This window comes from Euleptes europaea, chromosome 1 (genome assembly GCF_029931775.1).
Source record: "Euleptes europaea isolate rEulEur1 chromosome 1, rEulEur1.hap1, whole genome shotgun sequence".
NCBI lineage: Eukaryota > Metazoa > Chordata > Lepidosauria > Squamata > Sphaerodactylidae > Euleptes > Euleptes europaea.
This window is the reverse complement of record NC_079312.1, coordinates 115,226,795-115,248,678: the sequence shown is the minus strand read 5'-3', so window position 1 is coordinate 115,248,678 and position 21,884 is coordinate 115,226,795. Positions and strand designations below refer to the sequence as shown.

Genomic DNA, 21,884 nt, shown 5'->3' with positions numbered 1-21,884 from the left:
ATTTATTATTGTGTGGGAGAGCTAGATGGGAAGTCACCAATCTAGAGATCTCCTTGCTGAGGAGGAGACTCACTAGAGGAAATTAATACAGAGTTGTAAGTACTGGGGAGAGATCACCTCCACCAGCTAGGAAGGCAGGGGTTTGATATCTGCTAAGATAAGGGGGTGCTCAAGGTTTATGAGGAGCTCTGTTATCTTTGTGGGCTCAGCCAGGGCTGGATCTTGGGGGGGGGGGGGTCTGGCGGGTGCACTTGCCCCGGGCACAAGGAGAGGGAGGGCGTCAGTGCGGGCGTAGGGAGCATGGTCACGGGGAGGAGTGCCACCACGCTGCAGCATGGGTGCAGCTGCCCACCCGTGGCCCGGCTGGTGCGTGTGCCCTCAGCTCGTACTGGCCATTGCTCTCCCTCTTTCTTTCTGTGGGGGCAGCCACCACGCGCCCTGCCCAGCACATTTCTTTCCACCCCTGGGGCCACCAGCGCATGCATGCGCATGCGCACGTAGCACAGCCCCTCCTTCCCTCCCTTCCTGTCCCAGGCGCTCCTTCCCCCAGCTCCGTGCCTGTGCTCAGCTGGAGCTAATTTCCCATTTCACATGTGTGTGCAAGAACACATTCTTGCCTTGGTTCAGGAGGGTCATGATTGAGAGTGTTACAAAAGAGTGGCCTGCTCACCTCGGTTCAGGGTGGGAGTGCTGTTGAGGTCACCTGCCATGAAGCTGGACTCGGTTTGCTTTCTTACAGTATCATTCCACATCCTCCGGATCCGGCTCTGAAAAGACATCCCCATTCTGGGTTCAGCAAAGCTGGCTACATCGGCCCCCGTTTGGTCCATCCCTGGTTCTCCAGATCGCCTCTGAGGCCTCCGAGGTTCAGTCATCCGTCCCCACTGCCCAACTGTACCTGTGTTCCAGTGTAGTAACGATTGTTGCTGCGTATGGCTGAGGTCTTGAGGGAGCCCAGAGTGGCCCCCGGTGGGCTCCGTAAGCAGCAAGATGCATGTCGCAGACATTTGCTAAATTCCCGGTGAACCTGGTGGAGTTGTAGGGAGCAGATTCAGGGGTGGTGGTGGAATGAGAGACAGACATGGTCTTAGCTATGTGCTAAACATGAGAGGGGGCATTTCACTCTTGTTCTGCAGGTACCTCTCTCAGGTTCAGTCCTTGCACACTACCCTTCAATTAGGTCCCAACATCCTTCAGAGTCAATGGTTCTCAGTTCTATCGACAACCCTGTCCCATCCTCTTTCATACCAGGTCCCATAGTTCTCCCGAACAAGTCCTAGTCCAGCGGTTCCCAAACTTTTTGAGTCATGGAGCACATTTCAAGAGAGAAATTCGTCACGGAGCACTAATTTTCACCTAGCACCTGGATACTAAACCGAATGACAGTAGTATTTTTCTTTCCAATCTCTTCATGGAGCATTAGATGTTTCGCGGAGCACCAAGTGCTCCGTGGAGCACAGTTTGGGAACCACTGTCCTAGTCTGTCTGACGTCCTTCGGTTCTGACCCGCGGCTACCCACCTTTTTTTGCAGCGCACAATGGAACACAAAGATGAACATGCCCTGGAAAGCATTGAAGGTGGTGAAGAGATAGGCCATGACAATAGACTCCTTGTTGATGAAGAGGAGGCCAAATGCCCAGGTGAGGCCCAGGAGGAAAAGGAGAGTGATGGCCCCAAGTGCCCAAGACCTGTAAAGGGAGACACCAGTAGGTTCAGCTTGAACTTACAAAATAAAAGGTCCCCAAAGAAGTAAACTTGTAACACAGAGGCCTGCTGTTATGCCGAAGACAAAGGTATTTCCCTCCAGGAATGGATATAGGTCTTCTGCCACTGAGGGTGCTCTGCTTCTCCCTACCCTCAGTACAGAGGCACATAAAGGTAAAGTTAGGTAAAGGTCGTCCCCTGTGCAAGCACTGGGTCATTACCAACCCATGGAGTGACATCATGGAGTGAGACTTTACCCCCAGCAAGCTGGGTGCTCATTTGACCAACCTCGGAAGGATGGAAGGATGAGTCAACCTTGAGCCGGCTACCTGAAACCAACCTCTGTCGGGATCGAACTCAGGTTGTGAGCAGAGCTTTTGACTGCAGTACTGCAGCTTACCACTCTGTGCCATGGGGCAGACTATAACTATTTAAATCATTGGGCTGCAGGCCTCTGGTGATAAAGTACTCCGAGTCTTATTGCTCAGTATTGTTAACTTACGTAGAACTGCCTGCCTCACTTTTGATATCACCCTCTGCTTTCACTTGCTTGCTTAAAATGCACATTCTAACTAAGACATCCTGTGTACCCAATCTACCACTTTTCACTATCATTCCATAGTCCAAATGTCAGATTGGTGTTCAAGCTAGGGGTTGCCACACACAATTTTATATGTGCGGGTGTTTCAAAATGCCAGCAGCATAACTAAGGGAATGTGCAAGGAGTTGCCCTTTAGAACAGAAGGGTTGGATCCAAGGATCCATCAGGAGGTGCTGATGGTTGTGAATTTTCCTCCTCCCAGAAATCCCTTCTGACCTTGAGAACAATGATTCCCAGGGTTGTGTGACCTGTGCAAGTAACAGCCATGCGGGTCAGTGGGCCACAGCACATGAAACTGCCTTAAACTGAATCAGACCCTTGGTCCATCAAAGTCAGTATTGTCTACTCAGACCAGCAGCGGCTCTCCAGGGTCTCAGGCAGGGGTCTTTCACATTACCTACTTGCCTAATCCCTTTAACTGGAGATGCCTGGGATTGAACCTGGGACCTTTTGCATGCCAAGCAGATGCTCTACCACTGAGCCACGGCCACTAAGCAAAGAGGGGAAAGGGGGAGAAGTCACTCCTGCCACTAGAACTATGCTGATAGAAGAGGGAGTGATTTTGCCTTCTCCCCCCTCCTCACTGCAGCACACCAACACTTATGGCTTTTACTCCAAGCAGGTTCTGCAACCCTGGGAGTCGACTTTCCAAAGGCTGGGGAAAGCAGGGAAGATCCAAGATCCTTGAATGATAGCATCACTGGATCCAACCCAAAGAATTATAACCCTTCAAGTACATCAAATAATCAGTGCCTGGAAATTCCCTTAGGTGCTTGTTTTTACATTATTATTATCCTCAGCATTATGCTAGAGCTAACTCCAGTTTGGTGCTCTAGCACGATATTCTGTTTCCACACAAAGCACTGGAAAAATAGCCTTGCTGCATGAGTTGGAATAACATTTCCAGTCCTTTAAAAACAATGAAGTTAATGGGAGCTCCTGTGCTGAACAGGGGGAAAAACCTTGACAGGTGCAAGAATTTAAATTTTTAAAAGAGAGGAAGAAATTTACAAAATCGCAGGGTGCTGATGCAGCCGTGATGGATTGGATCGGTGGGAGGGATGACAGGATGCGTGACGTCCAGCAACTTTTAGAAAAAGCTTCAGGAGCACATCCATTTGTGAAACATGAGAGGGGACTGCTCAGACTCTCAAGGAATGAAAAAAAAATGGTAACAAAATGGGACGAGCGAGCTGCATCACTCACTAGTGCTGCCTGGTTAGATCCGAAATTTGCAATTCTAAAACAAGCGTGGTGTAGTGGTTAAGAGCAGTGGTTTGGAGGAGCGGACTCTGATCTGGAGAGCCGGGTTTGATTCCCCACTCCTCCGTATGAGCAGCAGACTCTAATCTGGAGAACTGGATTTATTTTCCCCACTCCTACACATGAAGCCAGCTGGGTGACCTTGGGCTAGTCACAGCTCCCTCAGCCCCATCTATCTCACAGGGTGTCTGTTGTGGGGAAAGGGGATTGTAAGCCGGTTTAATTCTTCCTTAAGTGGTAGAGAAAGTCGGCATATAAAATACCAACTCTTCTTCAACTCTTCTCTCTATTTCCTTAAAAATCAGTTTCACTGAAGTCGACTGAAGTTTCTTCCGAATAAATGCGGATAGGGTCCGATCGCAATTGTCTCTCTACTACTTTGCTATATAGCTACAGTCAGATCTCCTAATATTATCTCTTCAAATGGGAGGCTATAACTATTAGAAACAATGGACTGTCTATTTGTAATTTGGATCAAAGTTAAAAAGCAAAGTGCTAAGATGTTTATTTCTCACTTCTGAGTCTGGTGAACAGCTTTATCGGCCAATACAATAAACCAGATAGGACTGCAAGAAGTGAGCCGCAAGATCGTGCTGACAATGAAAATTTTTACCAAATTCTTCTGTAAATTAATTAAGAAAAAAATGGATAAGCCAGCATGTCAGGGATGAGCTGTGAGCAAAACAATGGTTGTCTCGCTGATAAGGCTGTTAATCAGCAACAGCTCCTCTGTCAATTAAAGCTGCAATCCTACACAGAGTTAATTCAGAATAAATCCCATTGAAATCAATGAGGCTTATTTCCAAGTTAACACGGTTAGGATCATTTCTAAGTAACAGAAGTGTTAATCTGAAAAGGAATTAAGGTTAAAACGCAGCGAAATCAGAGACCAAAAAAATGAAGCGCTCTCACTCCGCCCTAAGAATGGAAATAACAAAGCCCTGCGCTGCTCTGCCCTTCCCTGCGCTTCCACAATCTTTTCGCTATCCCATCCTCATTACTCTTGTGTCAATCCTGATCGTCCCCACCATGTCTCACTCATGTTGTTTGGAACTGTATCACTCCCATGTTCTGTTCAGAATCTAGCAACAGTGTTAATTGAACAGTAATGCTGAACAATAAAATTTAAACAGTAGTAGCACTCATAGTCATTTAGAGCAGAGGTTCCCAAACTTTTTGAGTCATGGAGCACTTTTCAGGAGAGAAATTCGTCACAGAGCACTAATTTTCACCTAGCAACTATATACTAAACCAAATGACAGCAGTATTTTTCTTTCCAATCTCTTCATGGAGCACTAGGAGATGTTTCGGGGAGCACCAAGTGCTCCTTGGAGCACAGTTTGGGAACCTCTGATTTAGAGAAAGGACGAACCCTTGCCAATCAATAAATTCAACTATCACTGAAAGGGATGAAAACATTATTAAGACAGACTTAAAAAAAAACTGGTTCTTAAACCCTTACGGCTTCTTGTTCATGGGTGTGTGTGTTCTTTGTTCCACTTGAGATTACTAGCATTACCAATTCTGCAAGTCTAGCTAACCGATTTTAAGCATATTTCTTCAAAAGAGCATGATGGGATTATTTCCAAGAACGCGTGCCCAGAATTGCCGCTTAAGGATCTCAATACCTTAACCAAGCTCCACTGCCTCAGTTGCAACTTGCTCATTCTTTCGTGGCTTCATACAGATCCTTGGGAGATTCTGTGATTTCTTTCTGTACATGTTCCTCAGCATCTGCCTCATTAACCCTAAGTATGGCTCTCGGTCACCTGCACAAGGCTAAGGTAGTTTATGTGGGTGGCAGGATTACTGAATTCTGCACTTCCGTAGCTGTCTTGACTTTAAATTAAGAAGAAGAAGAAGTGTTGGTTTTTATATGCCGATTTTCTCTACCTTTTAAAGGAGAGTCAAACCAGCTTACAATCTCCTTTCCTTCCTCTCCCCACAACAGACACCTTGTTTTGTAGGTGGGCTGAGAGAATTCGGAGAGAACTGTGACTGGCCCAAGGTCATCCAGCAGGCTTCATGTGGAGAAGTGGGGAAACCAACCCGCTTCACCAGATTAGACTCTACTGCTCATGCAGAGCAGTGGGGAATCAAACCTGGTTCTCCAGATTAGAGTCTACCACTCTTAACCACTACACCACACTGGCTTAAGGAATGTATTATCTTAACTGAGCATTAATGAAGTGTGTCCACACCCATCTTTTGGATTATTCTATATGGATGAGTGTAAAGGTCTCTCTACACAATACCAAGTCTTAGTGTCTGACTGTCACAAGGATTTTATATTAGGTGTGTGATGGGAGTTTTGCCCTTTTCTACTCATGACTATAGTGCATGGGGTGCAGCAGCTATAGCTGCACCATTTTCACATCTCAAGAAACCCTGTAAAGTTACTATTGGCTTCACTGCACACATTATGTGTAGACATGTAGGTAATGTGATTTCACAACTGAGCAAACAGCAGCTAAGTGGAGCTGGAGAGGACGCTAAAACAGTGTGTGTGGGCGGGGGGGGGGGAGGTGGAACCTACTTTCCCCTGTACACCCCAGTCGCAAGAAGGAAAAAATTCAGCATGCAACTGGAAAGCAAAGAACTCCCCTCATATGTTTGAGTGAAAGTCAGACCGAAGGACCGTAGCGTCAACCCTACAAAGGTGCGAACCTGTGAGTGAAGCATGGCTTCTGACAGTCTCGCATTTGCAAGCTCTTTGCCGCAGAAGACTTAAAAGGGGACAACTCTCACCTCATTTGCTGGGTGATTCAGCTGGCGTCACTGTGCTCACCTGACCGAACGAAGCAGCCAGACTCTGTTAATCTGAGAGGGTGGGATGGAGTAAGAACAAATTCTCTTACATGAAAGGAATGAAAGCTGATTTTACACACGCCCTTGCAGCGCAGCAGTTGGAGGGGGGAAAAACACGCAGCTCATTGTAAACTGACCAGTCACCTGGGCCCTTGATGAAGTGATCAAATAAGTGTTTCATGATATTGCCGGATGTAAGTGGAGTGAGTCAACTCCCTTCCTAGAATGTTAAAAGGATGGTTTGAAGCAACCCTGAGATTACTAATCTTTAGACCGCATGCTTTTTATTCCCAGCTGTGGGTCAGAAGAGAGACATTGCTGGGACTTACTGATAGTGATCTGGGCAAAGAGCTTGCCTTTTTAAATACACAGTTGGTTGCTTTCCCTTATGAGTCTTTCTTGGGCTTTCTCCCAATAAACTGCTTTAGAAGAAACCAGTTACTGAAGGCACTGTAATCATAGAATCATAGAGTAGGAAGGTACCACCAGGGTAATCTAGTCCAACCCCCTGCACAAGGCAAGAAATTCCAAACTACCTTCCCCCTCACCCCCCCAGTGACCCATACTCCATGCCCAGAAGATGGCCAAGGTGCCCACCCTCTCATGATCTGCCTAGGGTCATAGAATCAGCATTGCTGATAGATGGCCATCTAGCCTCTGCTTAAAAACCTCCAGGGAAGGAGAGCTCACCACCTCCCAAGGAAGCCAGTTCCACTGATGAACCGTTCTAACTGTTAGAAAATGCTTCCTAATGTCTAGACGGAATTATCAGAAGGCACTGGAGGTGCGTACTAGGAGAGAGAGAGAGAGATGTTTGAGCCCAAGCTGGACAAGCAGAAAGAATCAAAACACAAACTCACTTGATGTTATCCAGGCGACTGGAATCAGGCTTGAGGACAGATGTGTTGCGAATCATCTTGTGCAGAGTAATCATGAGGAACACCAGGTTGATCTGGGAAAGGGGCACAGCTGTATGTGAGGCAGGGTAAGGGGGCACGTGGCACCAAAGCAACTCCCTTGTCCTTTCCTGGCAGAGATCCCCAGAGCCTTACTCTGACAGAGATTCTGAGGGGACAACGCCTACCACAGTGGTTGCAACTGAGGAGGGACAAGTACTCAAAAGGAACATAAGAAAAGCCATGCTGAATCAGACCAAGGCCCATCAAGTCCAGCAGTCTGTTCACACAGTAGCCAACCAGGGGCCTCTAGGAAGCCGACTCCCTAGGCTCTCTTCTGTGCTCCAGGAAGAAGAGTGAGGCATTAAGACTAAAACAAGGACACTGGCTCTCTTACTGGCCCTGTTTTCAGGACTCTGGTTCTCAGACTGCTGAGGGAGTCCTTGTGCAAGTGAAGCCAAACAATTCCTAAAGACTCACCACAATAACAAAAGAGACAGGCCCGATGAAGCTCCAGATGAAGTAGTTATCAACTCGAAGCCAGCATCTGCCCAGGGAGAGCGAGAAGGTGTCAAGACAGAGGCACAGACTCTTCAGTACCCCCCAAAACCTGACTGACTCATATAACTTTTTGCCATGAGAAAACTCTCTCCCTAAAATTCCCTCTCATCTGCATTCCTTACTGATTCTTTTGCCCTGCCCTCATAGCATTCTAAGCCCTGCTTCATCTCCTCTCTCAGTTCACATGAACACATGAAGCTGCCTTAAACTGAATCAGACCATTGGTTCCTCAAAGTCAGTACTGTCTACTCAGACTGGCAGCGGCTCTCCAGGGTCTCAGACAGGGGTCTTTCACATCACTTACTTGCCTGGTCCCTTTATCAGGAGATGCCAGGGACTGAACCTGGGAACTTCTGCATGCCAGGCAGATGCTCTACCACTGAGCCACGGTTCCTCCCAACAGGCCTGCTTTGTCAGTTCTATAGCGTGATTTCCCACAGACAGGCATCACTCTCTGCTAACACACTTGTGCCTTAACGCTCTTTTTTGTCCTGAACCCCCCCAACCTCCACCTGCTGCCCTCTTAGGTCTTCTCTATACTCACGCTTTGGTGGTGCCATAGCTGCGGTAGTCGATGGCAGCAGCAATACCCACTACAAGGGCAGGGAAGCAATAGCCACCCAAGTAGTAGTACTTCTTGCGGGAGTACTCGCTCTCAAAGACCTCGAGTAGCATGAGGTAAAGGTGGATGCCTTCCAGGCACATCCAGGAGAACGCTGCAAGGAAAAAGTAGTGCAGCAGCCCTGCGAAGATAGGGCAGGCAATCTGGAACAAAGGAGGAGAAAGATCCCTTTACTGTGACTTTTTGTGTGTGTTTAGAAATTAAGGCCCTCAGCACTACACATGATTTATGGGGGGGGGGAATGCTCTTGGAATATTGATAAGATGCCCCTGCTCTATTGCAATATATCCGGCAGAGATTTATCCGCTATTACCCTTCTCTTCCCTTTCCTCCATTCCATTTCTTTGCTTCCTCCCCCACTGCTGAAATCCAGATCGCAAGATCCAATGTCATTTTTGCACATGCAAAACTTGAACATTATTCATGTTTAGTATTCACAAACAGAGAGCATTTCTGAGCAAGAGGCTGTATTTTACGGCCATTTTATACACTATCCAGAGGCATGCCCAAATTTTCCATCTAGCCTCCCACAGTCTCCTCTTTCAGTTCTCCCCATTCCTTGCTCCTGGTCTCATGATCCATCTGCAAAATACCTGCCACTCACTTTCGGGTCCTGGCTCCGGTTGAGAATCACTGCTGTATTGGTTGGTTCCCTTCCAAAACCCCTTCCAATACCCCTTCCTGAAACAAAGTTTTTTGCTGCGCTGACTTGGTAAGCTGACTGTGTCCTACCGAGACCCCCTCGCCCACTCTCCTATACCCTTAGCTAGTCTCTCTACCCCTTCTGCGTGGAGAAAACATTCCGTGGTGATTTTATGTTATTCTGCGGGGAGACGGTCGCGTACCTCATACTGGGTCTTATCAATGCCAATGAGAAAAAGCAACTCAGTGATGAAGAGGTTGATGCAGAGGTTCTTGTGGATGGTGTTGCGGTCAGTCTGCAGCCCACGCAGGAAGCAGAAGGTGGAGATACAGATGGCCAAGCAGACCAAGGAAATCACAATGCCCACCCACGTGATGACGGACAGCAGCAGTTCATTGATGCGGCCCTGGTACTGAAAGAAGAAGGTGAATGAGGCAAGATGTGTATGGCTTTCCTTTCCTTCTCTTGCTGTATGACCTTCCCTAACACACACAGGGTATTTACACACAGGTTCAATGCTGTTGGGAAGCTAGGGTTGCCAAGTACCTCTTCGTCACTGGCAGGAGGTTTTGGGGCAGAGCCTCAGGAGGGCAGGGTTTGGGGAGGGGAGGGGCTTCAATGCCATAGAGTCCAATTGCCAAAGTGGCCATTTTCTCCAGGTGAACTGATCTCTATTGGCTGGAGATCGGTCGTAATAGCAGGAGATCTCCTGCTACTACCTGGAGGTTACAGCCAAGTAGACACAGAAACAAACTCTTATACAAATGTAAAGAAATTCTATATTATACCACAAAAATTATATAACTATTATATACACAGAAGTGTCTATTGCTGCTGACTACCTGGAGGTTGGCAACCCTATGGGATGTGCAGCCATTCCCCCCTGAAAATGTTCCCGCAGTGACCGCTTCCTTCTCCCTACCATTGGGGGAGCTTTTTATTTTAAAATAAATTGGTACTAGCATATTGTTATGTTGATATAATGTTGTGCCAGTATGTGCCACAGATTCTATGAATTCCCAGCTTTCATTTTTTAAAAAGTTAGCCTCTAGTGCATTGTCTTGTGGAAATATAAGGGGAAAGGCATGTCTCTGCAACGGAAGGAGCTAGAGACTTAAGTGTTTGCAATCCTTTTGCGGTCATGCGAGATAAATAGCTCCTGAAGTTTCACGAGGGTAAACCACTCTGATCTTACAAGGGACACATATAAATCAGTATAAAACATTCCAAGTGCTTAATATGCTGGAAGGGTGACCTTGACATGACCTGTATGGTGCAGGAAACAACTGGCAGTCAGAGCAGTTCCTCAGTGGGACAGGCTTCCTCGGGAGCTGGTGGGCTCTCCTTCCCTGGAGGTTTTTAAGCAGAGGCTAGATGGCCATCTGTCAACAATGCTGATTCTGTGACCTTGGGCAGTTCATGAGAGGGAGGGCAGGAAGGGTTGTGCCATTGTTTTTATCTCTTGGCCCTTTCTTACATGCCCAGGGTAATGCCGATCGCCACTTTGGGGTCAGGAAGGAATTTTCCTCCAGGCCAGATTGGCCAGGAATCCTGGAGGGCCCCCCCCATCTTCTGGGCATGGAGTAGGGGTCACTGGGGGTGTGGGAGGGGGGGAGGTAGTTGTGAATTTCCTGCGTTGTGCAGGGGGTTGGACTAGATGACCCTGGTAGTCCTTTCCAATTCTATGATTCTATGATTCCTCCCACTTACCAATCTGGCATATCCCACCTCCCTCCCCCAACCCCCTCTTGGTGGATATTCTTACAATTTCGTGGTGTGCCATGAGCACAGCAAAGTTGGTGAGATGGCTGCATGCACACGTGGTGTGGGTCTTGTTAGTCTCCACCAGCCGGCAGCCCTGTGTGGACCAGTAACCCATCATGGAGCGCTCCGAGTAGTTCCAGAAAGAACAATTGGCATTGAAGTGGTTCTTGTCCTATATGGAAACAAGTATACCTGTAGGAGTCATCAATGATTTGGACAGTGAAGCCCGGGCGACATAGGGATCCTAGGCTTGGAGGTAAAGGAAGATGCTCAGTTACAGAGAGAAGGAAGTGCAGTGCCATGCAAGCAAAGCACACAAATAAAATCAAAACTGAATATCTGCTCTCGGATAAAAACCATCTAATGACACGAAAGGTTGCCAGGTTTTGTACCCAGGTTTATAACCTTTAAAAAACTGAGAAGTGATCTTAAATTAAAGAGTGGTATAGATTTTAAGTCCTTGAGGTGACTTTATTTTTAGTTTTCGTTAAGGAGTGTTATTATGTTAAACACATTACGTTTATCTGTATTTGTGGTTGACGTGTTCTATGATTATTTTTATAATGTTCCCATTCTGTACTTTTGTGACAACATCCTTAAGCGCAAAAAAATCCCTATGCTGAATGGTGGGCAAAGACGGACCACCAAGTGTCAGGTTGGGATGTGGCCAAGATGAGGAGCGGGCACAGGTGTCCCGGAGTGTTATACCAGCCTCACCTCCAGGTGAGAAAGGGTGAAGATGACGGGGTCCATTAGGAAGACGCGGCTCGATTCCTTGTTGATGGAGGCAGCGATGACTTGTGAGTTGACGACAAGTGAGGGGCTATGCGAACCGACCTCACTGCCCAGCTTGATTGTGGCATTCTCGGTAGAGAGGAAAAAACCCAAATTGTTGTAGAGAATGAAGACAACCTTGACGACCCCTGGGGAGGGAAGCAAAAGGAGATCAGGGCCGGCCCTCGGGGCCGTTTCTCTACCCCAAGCCCGGAGTCTGATTTCCAACTCACCGTTACGGCTGTTTTGCTTGATGGTGTTAGCTGACAGCTGAATGGAGTTTCTGGTGGTATAATCGTGTGGGAAAATGAGCTCTGGCACTTGCCCCTCTGTATTCAGCACAGACACCTCAAGCACTGCAGAAAGAGGGAGGAGAGCAGGTTATTTTCTTATCCTTTTTCATATTAAGATTTATGTTCTCTAGCAGAAAAAGCATGAGGTTCTTTGTCTGTCACCGTATCCTTGGAATACTGAAACAAAAAATGGGGTGATGCCATTTCAAGCTAATTATATCCTCGCTCTTCTGCATAAAGTGTGCTTTGGGCCTGTCAAGTTTCCATCTCTGCTTTGTGACTGTTAACACTATGTTTGGGGATAATCTGCTGCGTTTCATACTCGTCACTATGGTGAATTAGTGTGCAACCGTTCTGGGTAGGAATCTAGCATTCCAGCTTGCTTCTTGCCTTGATTTGTTCTTTCTACTCATTTATAAACTGCTGCTTTCATCTTGTTGACTAAACTGTCTGAGCGATTTTGCCGTTTTAGTGTTCACTCCTCTTCTCCACTGCTCTGGGGGTCACTTTACCGAAGCAGCAGTGACAAAAAGGAGAGCACTGACAGAAAACCAGCCTTTAATATTTACTTTTCTGGAGGCTTTGGTTAAAATTGGTACCAGAAATTAAATGTCGTTTTCTGGAGTTTTCCTGTATGGGTAAGGTGTCACTTTAAAGCTGAGCAGAAGATAATTGCTGACATTCTCTACGCAGAATTTCACAACCCTAATTGCCCAAATTCTCCAAGAGTTCTAGGCAAGCAAAGATGCCTTGTTAGGTGGCATCCTTGTCACCAAAAGGGGTTGAATAACTAGGGATGCCAGCTTCCAGGTGGAACCTGGTGATCCCCTGGAATTATACCTCATGTCCAGACTACAGAGATCAGTTTCCCTGGAGAAAATGGATGCTTTGGAAGGTGGACTGTATTACTTTGTACCCCACTGAGGCCTCTGACCTACTCAGGCTCCATCCCCAAATCTCCAGGAGTTTCCCAACCTGGATCTGGCAACCCTACCTCCCCCCCATCCCCCACTGGTGGGACCTGGTAACCCTATGAATAACACTGTTGAAAGGTTTTGTCAATAGTTTTACTAATTGTTTGTATCTAATAAGTGGTGGTGATGGAGGAAAGCCGACTTACAGAAACCCTGTAGGGTTTTCAAGGCAAGAGACGTTCAGAGGTGGTTTGCCATTGCCTGCCTCTATGTAGCAACCCTGAGTTTCCTTGGTGGTCTCCCATCCAAATACTAACCAGGGCCGACCCACCTTAACTTCCAAAATCTGATGAGATTGGGCTAGCCTAGGCCACCCAGGTCAGGGCAACAAGTGGAAAGCCAAGGCCTAACATGTGGGAGGCGCCACCTTCAACAGGCTTGGCCACAATTTCAGAGTCATTCTGACATTCCCAGGGGTGGGGAATGTCAGGCCCAGGGGCCGTATAAGGCCCGTGAAATCATTTGTTCTGGCCCTTCGTGGGTCCTGGCAGATCTCTAGCTCAGAAGGATCTAAGACTGGTGATCCGCCCCCTCCTGCAGACAGGAATAGCCTCTATTCAAGGCAGATGTGAGTTTGTTTTGCTGAGAAAAGTAACCTTTCCCCCCCTTGCAGAAGAGTCGTTAGCTATGGAGATGCTAGGATCGCCCAAGAAACTGTGTTAACCCTTTCCCACTCGGGCCATGGAGAAACGTATTCCCTCTGTACTACAAGAGGGCTGGGGGCGGAAGGGGCAACAATGGAGGGGTTAAAGGGGGCAGGGCCAGAATGTGCTGGGGGGGGGAGTTCTTAGCCAGTGTGTCCTCATTTCATCCCTGCAGGTGGAGGTAGCAGGAGTCAGCTGTAGAATCCAGCCCCGAACATGAGGAGCAGGAGTAACTCCGGCATGCGGCTGGACGGCTACACCTGGCTGGTGCAACAGACCATCCTGTGCCACCAGGTGGGCAAGTGCGCCACAGGTTGGATGCCTGCCTGCTTGCCCGCGCCGGTGTGTGTGTGTGTGTCATCTGGGGCAGCTGCCTGCTTGGAGCTTGGTCGGCTAATTTTTAAGTTGATAATTTTGTATGGCCCGTGAATGATGTTATAAATATCCAAATGTCCCTTGGCGGAAAAAAGGTTCCCCACCCCTGGTCTATGCCAATTACTGCAATGAACAATTTCATTCTCTTGTATAAGAGCCAACCAATATCTCCTGAACACGAACAGACATGGACATATAATATTAAGTAATGAGGAGCCTGTCAGTATGCTGGACTTCTAGCATGTGCAGGTCCTTTAGGTGAGCAGAACACCCTGTAGCAAAAGCCCCAGATGTTGCTGTCCTAGAGGAACCTAAATGGTGGCTCTGGACATCTTCTGGCATCTTGAAATCAGCCCCAGAAGTTAGGAGGTGGTAATGGTATGGGTATGAGTATGGTGAAGAGTAGGGAGAGGGCATGCAGTTTCCTACATAGATGCAATATCTGTATAGGAAATCTGTTTGGCCAATACTGCATGTAACCGATGTAGCCCAGCCCTTGGGGGGATTCACTAAATCAGAGGTTCCCAAACTGTGCTCCAAGGAGCACTTGGTGCCCCATGAAACATCTCTTAGTGCTCCATGAAGAGATTGGAAAGAAAAATACTACTGTCATTCGGTTTAGTATATAGGTGCTAGGTGAAAATTAGCACTCTGTGACTAATTTCTCTTCTGAAAAGTGCTCCATGACTCAAAATTTTTGGGAAACTCTACACTAAATGAATCTTGGATGCAGTGGATGCAAAGAAAAATAGTTCCAGTAGGCATAACTCAAGGATTTCTCTCTCTCTTTCTTTTTGGGTAACAGTAGCACCTCCTTTTCACCGTTTATCTTTGACACAGCTCTTTTTACACGCAGGCACCAAGCAGGCCCTTCCCTGTTTCTTGGACATCAAGGCCAGGCATCTCAGACTCACCCACATTATCCTTGGCAGCGACAAAGCGGGCCGGCTCTTTGACATTGTCAGCCAGTAAGAAGGCCCCCTCCTCCAAGATGTCAAGCAGCATCGTGGCTGTGTGCACCTGCTCTGTAGCGTTCATGTCCTTCCAGGACTCCAGGGCCTCGGGGCGCAGGAGATTGTCCACTGTCTCCACCACAGCCTGGAATGATATGGGAGCTCTGAGGGATGGAGAAACCCCACACCCCTGCCTGTTTCCTTTTCAAACACCTTCTCTTAGGCCTTGAATTGCCTCCTTCCCTTTTGCCTTCCCTTAGAACCTACAGGGCTGCCAAATGATATGTGACTTTGTGAGGTGGTAAAGCTCACACATGAAGCTGCCTTCCACTGAATCAGACCCTTGGTCCATCAAAGTCAGTATTGTCTACTCAGACCGGCAGCGGCTCTCCAGGCAGAGGTCTTTCACATCACCTACTTGTCTAGTCTCTTTAACTGGAGATGCCGGGGATTGAACCTGGGACCTTCTGCATGCCAAGCAGATGCTCTACCACTGAGCCACGGCCTCTCCTACAGCATCTTTGCAACCTCAACAATCTTTTCATATTATTATTTTCATGCAATAAATGCACAGGTTTTACTTATTTGTGACATGCGCTGTCTTCCTTTGAGCATTTTTGTTACAAGGAGTGTGGCATTTCCCTCACCACTCAAGAGCATGAAATTCATTCCCTAGGCATGCCACTGATGTGGGTAATGTGGTTGTGTGCATGGCACATGATGCATGCCTGTTGGATATTCCCTTTGACCTACGGTAAATAAACAGCTTCCAAGGTGTAAAACAACACACTTTAAGCACTTCCTCACTGCATTATTTTGTTTTAGTACTCATCTAACTCCTCCAACTCACAGAGGTTCTCCACAGTATGCAAACTTTTTGCTTTTAAACACATTAATTGAACTGAACCGATTTCCTCTCTCTAGCTATGGAGTGGGCATCTGCTGTGTTCCTGGCATGTTTGTATGAAGACCAATATGTTTAATCTGCAACAAGGCTATTTCGCTGCATTTATTATCTATTATGCACAGGCTGGATATGGTACTTTGGTATATGGAATCAGGACTTGGGAGCCTAGTGCCAAAGGATAACATTCATACTCTCTGGGTAAGCCTTCAGTCCTGTGAGGGTAGTATTTTGTCTGCACTTCCCCTCATGTAAAGACACATCAACGTAGTGGCCAGTTTTTATGCTTTTTTGGGCAATTTTCTGATCAGGGACAACTTCTGATAAGGGGCTTCTCACATTAAACTGAAGTGATAGAGGCCTGACATGATTATTTAACCAAATGCATATGAATTCTCCATAATTTAGTGTTGGAGGGTCTCCATTTGGGAGGCCCATTCCAAGATCTCACACCTGAGGTATAAATCCAGAGCAGTTTCAGTGGATGGGAGAAATGTGTCTTGGTTATTGTCCTGCAGAATATTTCTATGGGTGGGAGGTGCTAGATGAGTAGCCCCATGACAAAAATAATGCAACAGGGAAGTGGTGTTTTTTTTTTTTTGGAGGGGGATATAAATCCAGAACAGTTTCACTGGATGGCAGCCATGTGTCTTGCTTATTGCCCTTCTGCAAATTGAGTATCAAGCCAACTGAGCCTCATATGCTTCCCAAGATCCACAGCTGTGGTCCCTTTGCTTCTTGGACAGTTCTTACTTGGGTTTCACACTCACCTTGATATAGTCTTTACACGTCCTTTCTCTCTTGTGCATCTGCAGAATGCAGCATCCATACCCAGAGCAAGCAGTGGGTCAGGGGGAGAAACAGAGGGAAGAACTGATTAGGACAGAATTACGATAGGAAGCCCCCACGGTGACAGGTGTTATGGGGCCCATAAGCAGCTATCAAAAGGTAAAAGGTAAAGGTAGTCGCCTGTGCAAGCACCGGTTCATTACTGACCCATGGGGTCACGTCACATCCTGATGTTTTCTAGGCAGTCTTTGTTTACGGGGTGGTTTGCCGTGGCCTTCCCCAGTCATCTTCCCTTTACCCCCAGCAAGCTGGGTACTCATTTTACCAACCTTGGAAGGATGGAAGGCTGAGTCAACCAGGAGGCAAAAAACATTTTCTGAATACAAAAGGTGGATTTTGTTGGGCATTTGGAATTCAAATGGTACACGTTATTTTATTTTTGTACTCTTATTCTTATTTTCTAGTTTCTTTTCTTATGTTACAAAGCAAACGTAAAAGATTGAAGTGAATGTAGTGCAGTGGTTAAGAGCAGCAGACTCTAATCTGGAGAACCAGGTTTGATTTCCCACTCCTCCACATGAAGCCTGCTGGGTGACCTCAGAGATACTGCTGGTCACCTGAAGCATATGGCTGTGGGCTCCTGGCTTCTAGCCCTTCCCTTTCCCTCTCAGCTATATCCTTTTGTGCCTAAGTGACTACAGTTCCCAGTCCTCTGGGAGCCCCAACCTTCCTCCACACTCATTGATTCAACCCCATGGTTTACTCGGGGTGGTTTCAGTGCTTTCAAAAGCTGCACAGCGAGCAGAAATCCAATAGGTAACATTTCCCCCTCATCACTGCAGGAATAAAACTTTAAGCTATTTAATTTCTGTCCTAACTCCTAAGACTACTTGACTAACGGACGAATTGAGGTACAAAGGGAGGACGCAGAGCCCTGTAAGATCGGGCTCCCCAGAACCGTCCTCTATGCCACGCACCTTATTGTAGTTCTTGCCGGCTGACTCTCTCTCAATGGGGCGCAGGGCCTGGAGCTGGGCATCCAGGATGTCCAAGAGCTGTTCCATTAGTTTGACAGAGGAGCTGACATCTCCAGCGTAGATGGCCCCTCGGGTATGGCGGGCCAGCTCGCTGGCGATATTGGCTGCGTTCTCTCCGCTCTTGATCTGCCAAGAAAGGGGACAGGAATGCAGACTTGGCTTGAGTCTGGCAGAAAAGAGAGGTGCAGGTGTGAATTCTGACCCTTTACTCTGAGTACGACATGCCCGACTGACCGTCGTCGCAATAAACTAGAAGAACGGTACCTTCTGAGCCACCTGATTGACCCATGGACTTGTGCAATTGCTGAGGTCAGGACCCCGTGGGTTCCAGATTCCAAGGGAAGGAAGACACTGGAAGGAAGCGATGCCTGTGAATAAGGGAGCAGGGGTATGGGAGAAGAGAGTGAGAGAGACCGATTGCTTATGCACACATAGACTGGTTGTACGCACATACCCACCACCTACCCTTCCCCACCCAAAGCCGGCTCACTTCTCCAATCTGATGAATACGGCAAAGGTTATAGAGCAAGGATAATGGCTCAGTACCTCTGCAATTAACAGAAGAGTTCTATTAGCAAGGGATGGAAGGAGCCGCTCATCCTCCTGAATTTGCTATCTACGGAGTCACGACTGTTCAAACTGCTGAAGCTTAGTAAGCGAATCAGCCATAGGAGAAGCTCAAATTACCTCAGTCTACTTTAGATGAGCGGCATGGGAGCAGATCATGAGCAAGGCCCTGACAACCCCCAGCTGCTGACTACCTTCCTCTAACGGAGAAAACGTGCTCTGCCAGAGGCCTCGTTTTCCCCATTTGACCAACTGGACACGCCTCCAGCACACGAAGGAGATCCTTCTGGGGTTGGGACATACGTCAAATATCTTCGCTGGGGGCTAGCTTACCTCGGGTGCCCTTAGGGCAAGGCCTTTCGACTAGCATGCCTTGCTGAGTGGCAGGCCACTGGACTCGCCGCACCTCCTTGGCCTCACAGAAACGCTCTGGAGAAGTGTGCTGATTGTTCGCCGGTGGGCGGCGGGTGCTGGGTACTAAGGCAGTGACTGGGTGTAGCTCTGTTCCCTTCTGGTTTATGGCCCCGATAGGGTGGGTGGTGAGGGGCGCCTGGCGAGCTGTGGTTGTGGCGGCGGGCGAGACTGTGCTGGTGACCGTAGTGGGACGGATAGTGGTTGTCGTGCTGATTGGTGTCGAGGTGACTGGGCCTGTAAGACAGAAAAAGCAATTAGAGAGGTTCCCTCCTGCACACAAATGTCTCCACGGTTCCACCTTTTGGCTTCCAAGTTTGTTTGTTTATTTCACATTGTGCACACAGTAATATGGATTTTATCTCAAAGGCCCTTTCTGCATCTCATCACACTAGAAAAGATGATCTCCAATTAGGAATCCTTGGGGCTCAATTTTCTTTCCTTTTTCCTCTGGACTTCACTACCAGTTTTCTGACCCCTTTCTACTGCTGGCCAATATCTCACAAGTCACAGTAATTCTTCTTCTTGGCTTTTTTGTTGTCGTCATTGCAATATTTAATGAGAGGCGCCCTCTCAAAATTACTTCTGCCGTTATGCTTAAAATAATGTGTGTCTCCTAAACCAAATAATATTGCTTTTGAGTCACTAGATCAAATAAAGAACGTTTGTAGAAACTATAATTTGCATAATTTAGAATGCTTACAATGAACTTTCAGAGTAGCAGAGTATAGCTTTCTGGCAAGTATAGCTTTCTGGCAAGCATACAAATTGGCAGAGATTTGTAAAGGCAACTGGTCTGGGACCTTACTTATGTCCCAGACCAGTTGCCTTTACAAATCTCTGCCAATTCCTTCCTATCCCCCTTGGCTTGTATACTGCATGGGAGAGACTGTCGCTCCCCCTCCTTAAAGTATGTGACACTTTCCCTCCTGAAGAGCTGTATCTTCATTCTTACCATTTCAAATTTTAAAATGGTAGTATTGAGTGCAATGGACTGTGACAAAGCTTCCTAAGATTATACTGCATTTAATTGAACAAATGCTTAATTTGAATTTAATTGCCATTCGACAAGTTCAGCGAGAACATGTTAACTTTGAAGGTAACCACCTCTCCTCTTTAACCTAACCAGCCTTGTTACTTTTCACCCCGGACACTGCCTTTTAAATCTCCAGTTGAAACTGTGCAAGGTGCAGCCACAGGTTTCTCCTAGCCTTTCCCTCCTTAATCTTGTCATCTTCCCTCCCACCTGTCCTATGGCACACCTGGAAATCTGCTTACCATAGCAGATGAAGAAGGGGGACGGACAACAAGACTGCAGAAGGAACGGGAGAGAGGTGCCACAGCAGCCTTTACCCCTGCTTTGTCTTCAGATTTAAAGGGCAACGTCTCATTTCTACGGCAAGAATCTAGGTAACAAACTGGACGTGATGGCGAGAGATCCAGGAACAGATCTTCCCAGCGCTTTCGAAATGGAAAAAGCAGTTGTGCGTGGGGTCCCTGTTAGGACCAGGGCCACAGTACAGGAACCAGGAAGGTGTAGTCCTTCCTCCATACATTTCGTGGACTGCAACCCTCCTCCTTTCCGGGCCGTTCCTAGCCCTAGGAGGGAACAAGGAAAGGCTAAGTGTGGGTGCCTTTCTCCCCTCTAAGGGTAAAACCAGCACATATGTGTGTGTGCGTGAGGTAATTTTCAGCTGGTGAAGCCACACATGGGAAGTAAGGTTTAAAAAAACCCTCCATCTTCAATGTTGTTGGCCCCGTGGCGCAGAGTGGTAAGCTGCAGTACAGCAGTCAAAAGCTCTGCTCACGACCTGAGTTCAATCCCGACTGAAGTGGGGTTCAGGGAGCCGGCTTAAGGTTGACTCAGCCTTCCATCCTTCCGAGGTTGGCAAAATGAGTATCCATTTTGGGGGTAAAGGGAAGATGACTGGGGAAGGCACTGGCAAACCACCCCGTAAACAAAGTCTGCCTAGGAAACATAGGGATGTGACGTCACCCCATGGGTCAGGAATTACCCCATGCTTGCACAGGGGACTACCTTTACCTTTTACCACCTTCAATGTTGTCTCAAACCAAACGGAGATCCTGCTCGGCTACTATTTCCATTAAAAAACAAACATACAGAAAACAGAAAGATCCGTTTCATAGATCTCCCAGCAGCTCAACTAGTTTGGCCCTTTATCTTCCTCTCATCCCAACCCTAAAAACAGCTTCTGCCTGCAAACATAATCATAGTTGAGTTGCTGCATTCATGTCATGTCAGTGCTGCATTCATGTCAGGGATGAATTTCATCCACCCACCCACAGAATAAGCTCAAATGCTGATACCCAGACAGCAATTGTTGAGTCGGGGTGATCAGACAAAGGAAGGGAAGGAAATTAGCTACATGTGGTTCTAAATATATCTGGATCTGCCACTGCACCTGGGCAAAGCCGATCTTGATTTTATTCTGGCTAAAATAAGCACTGGATTTCCCTCCCCCACTCCTTCAGTCCATCTTCAAGGAATTAGTTTTTGTAGACTCTAGACTTCTGCCAAATGCTGCACATCAGACAATCCATCTGTGTCAATTTAAGCTCCACGTGATGTTAACTGTCAGGATTTCAGGCGCACACTAACTCTGTTGAGGGCACTGAGAGTTTGAATTGAGCCGAGTAGGTTCTCTGATGCTTACTGTATGACGGGAATCAAAAGACCTGTGTGTGGCAAAGGAGCAAAATGAGAGATATTTTCAGAAAGCCAGCCCTGGGACTGAAGCCTTACTCTTGCTGTGATATAGCTGAAGGTTTCCTGAAATCTGATAGACAGCAGCTATATCGAGTAGCAGCAGTTGGCGGAAGCCACTGACTCAATGACTTGCAACTGCTTATAGCGTATCTACAAGCCAGCGTGGTATAGTGGTTAAGAGCGGTGGCCTCTAATCTGGAGAACCGGGTTTGATTCCCCACTCCTTCACACGAGCGGCGGACTCTAATCTGGAGAACTGGGTTGGTTCCCCCACTCCTACACGAAGCCTGCTGGGTGACCTTGGGCTAGTCACAGTTCTCTCTGAACTCTCTCAGCCCCACCTACCTCACAAGGTGTCTGTTGTGGAGAGGGGGAGGGAAGGCGATTGTAAGCCACTTTGAGACTCCTTAAAGGTAGAGAAAAAGTGGGGTATAAAAACCAACCCTTCTTCTTCTTAAGTTGATGCACTTTGGTTGGCATTTAGCGCAAGTCAAAGTGTGGCCATCTTAAGTGATGTGTATTTTGTGAAAGCCTGTTGATAAGTTTAGCATTATTGCTATATCTAAGTGCCT

General features: G+C 47.4%; 1 protein-coding gene across 4 annotated transcripts in view; it reads right to left on the bottom strand.

Moving 5' to 3' along the window:
• The window catches only part of ADGRL1 (adhesion G protein-coupled receptor L1), a 151,817-nt gene that overhangs the window by 5,430 nt on the left and 124,503 nt on the right, over positions 1-21,884 (bottom strand). For all 4 annotated transcript variants that reach the window (XM_056851003.1, XM_056851011.1, XM_056851019.1 and 1 more), the window contains 15 exons: positions 18,507-18,821; positions 17,871-17,974; positions 17,547-17,732; positions 16,551-16,589; positions 14,838-15,021; positions 11,871-11,993; positions 11,581-11,786; positions 10,865-11,035; positions 9,302-9,511; positions 8,379-8,599; positions 7,754-7,820; positions 7,238-7,329; positions 1,521-1,689; positions 899-1,027; positions 671-767 (listed from right to left, as the gene is read on the bottom strand). In XM_056851003.1, the coding sequence (XP_056706981.1) occupies positions 671-767; positions 899-1,027; positions 1,521-1,689; positions 7,238-7,329; positions 7,754-7,820; positions 8,379-8,599; positions 9,302-9,511; positions 10,865-11,035; positions 11,581-11,786; positions 11,871-11,993; positions 14,838-15,021; positions 16,551-16,589; positions 17,547-17,732; positions 17,871-17,974; positions 18,507-18,821 (2,313 nt within the window). The remainder of the gene's footprint in view (positions 1-670; positions 768-898; positions 1,028-1,520; positions 1,690-7,237; positions 7,330-7,753; positions 7,821-8,378; positions 8,600-9,301; positions 9,512-10,864; positions 11,036-11,580; positions 11,787-11,870; positions 11,994-14,837; positions 15,022-16,550; positions 16,590-17,546; positions 17,733-17,870; positions 17,975-18,506; positions 18,822-21,884) is intronic.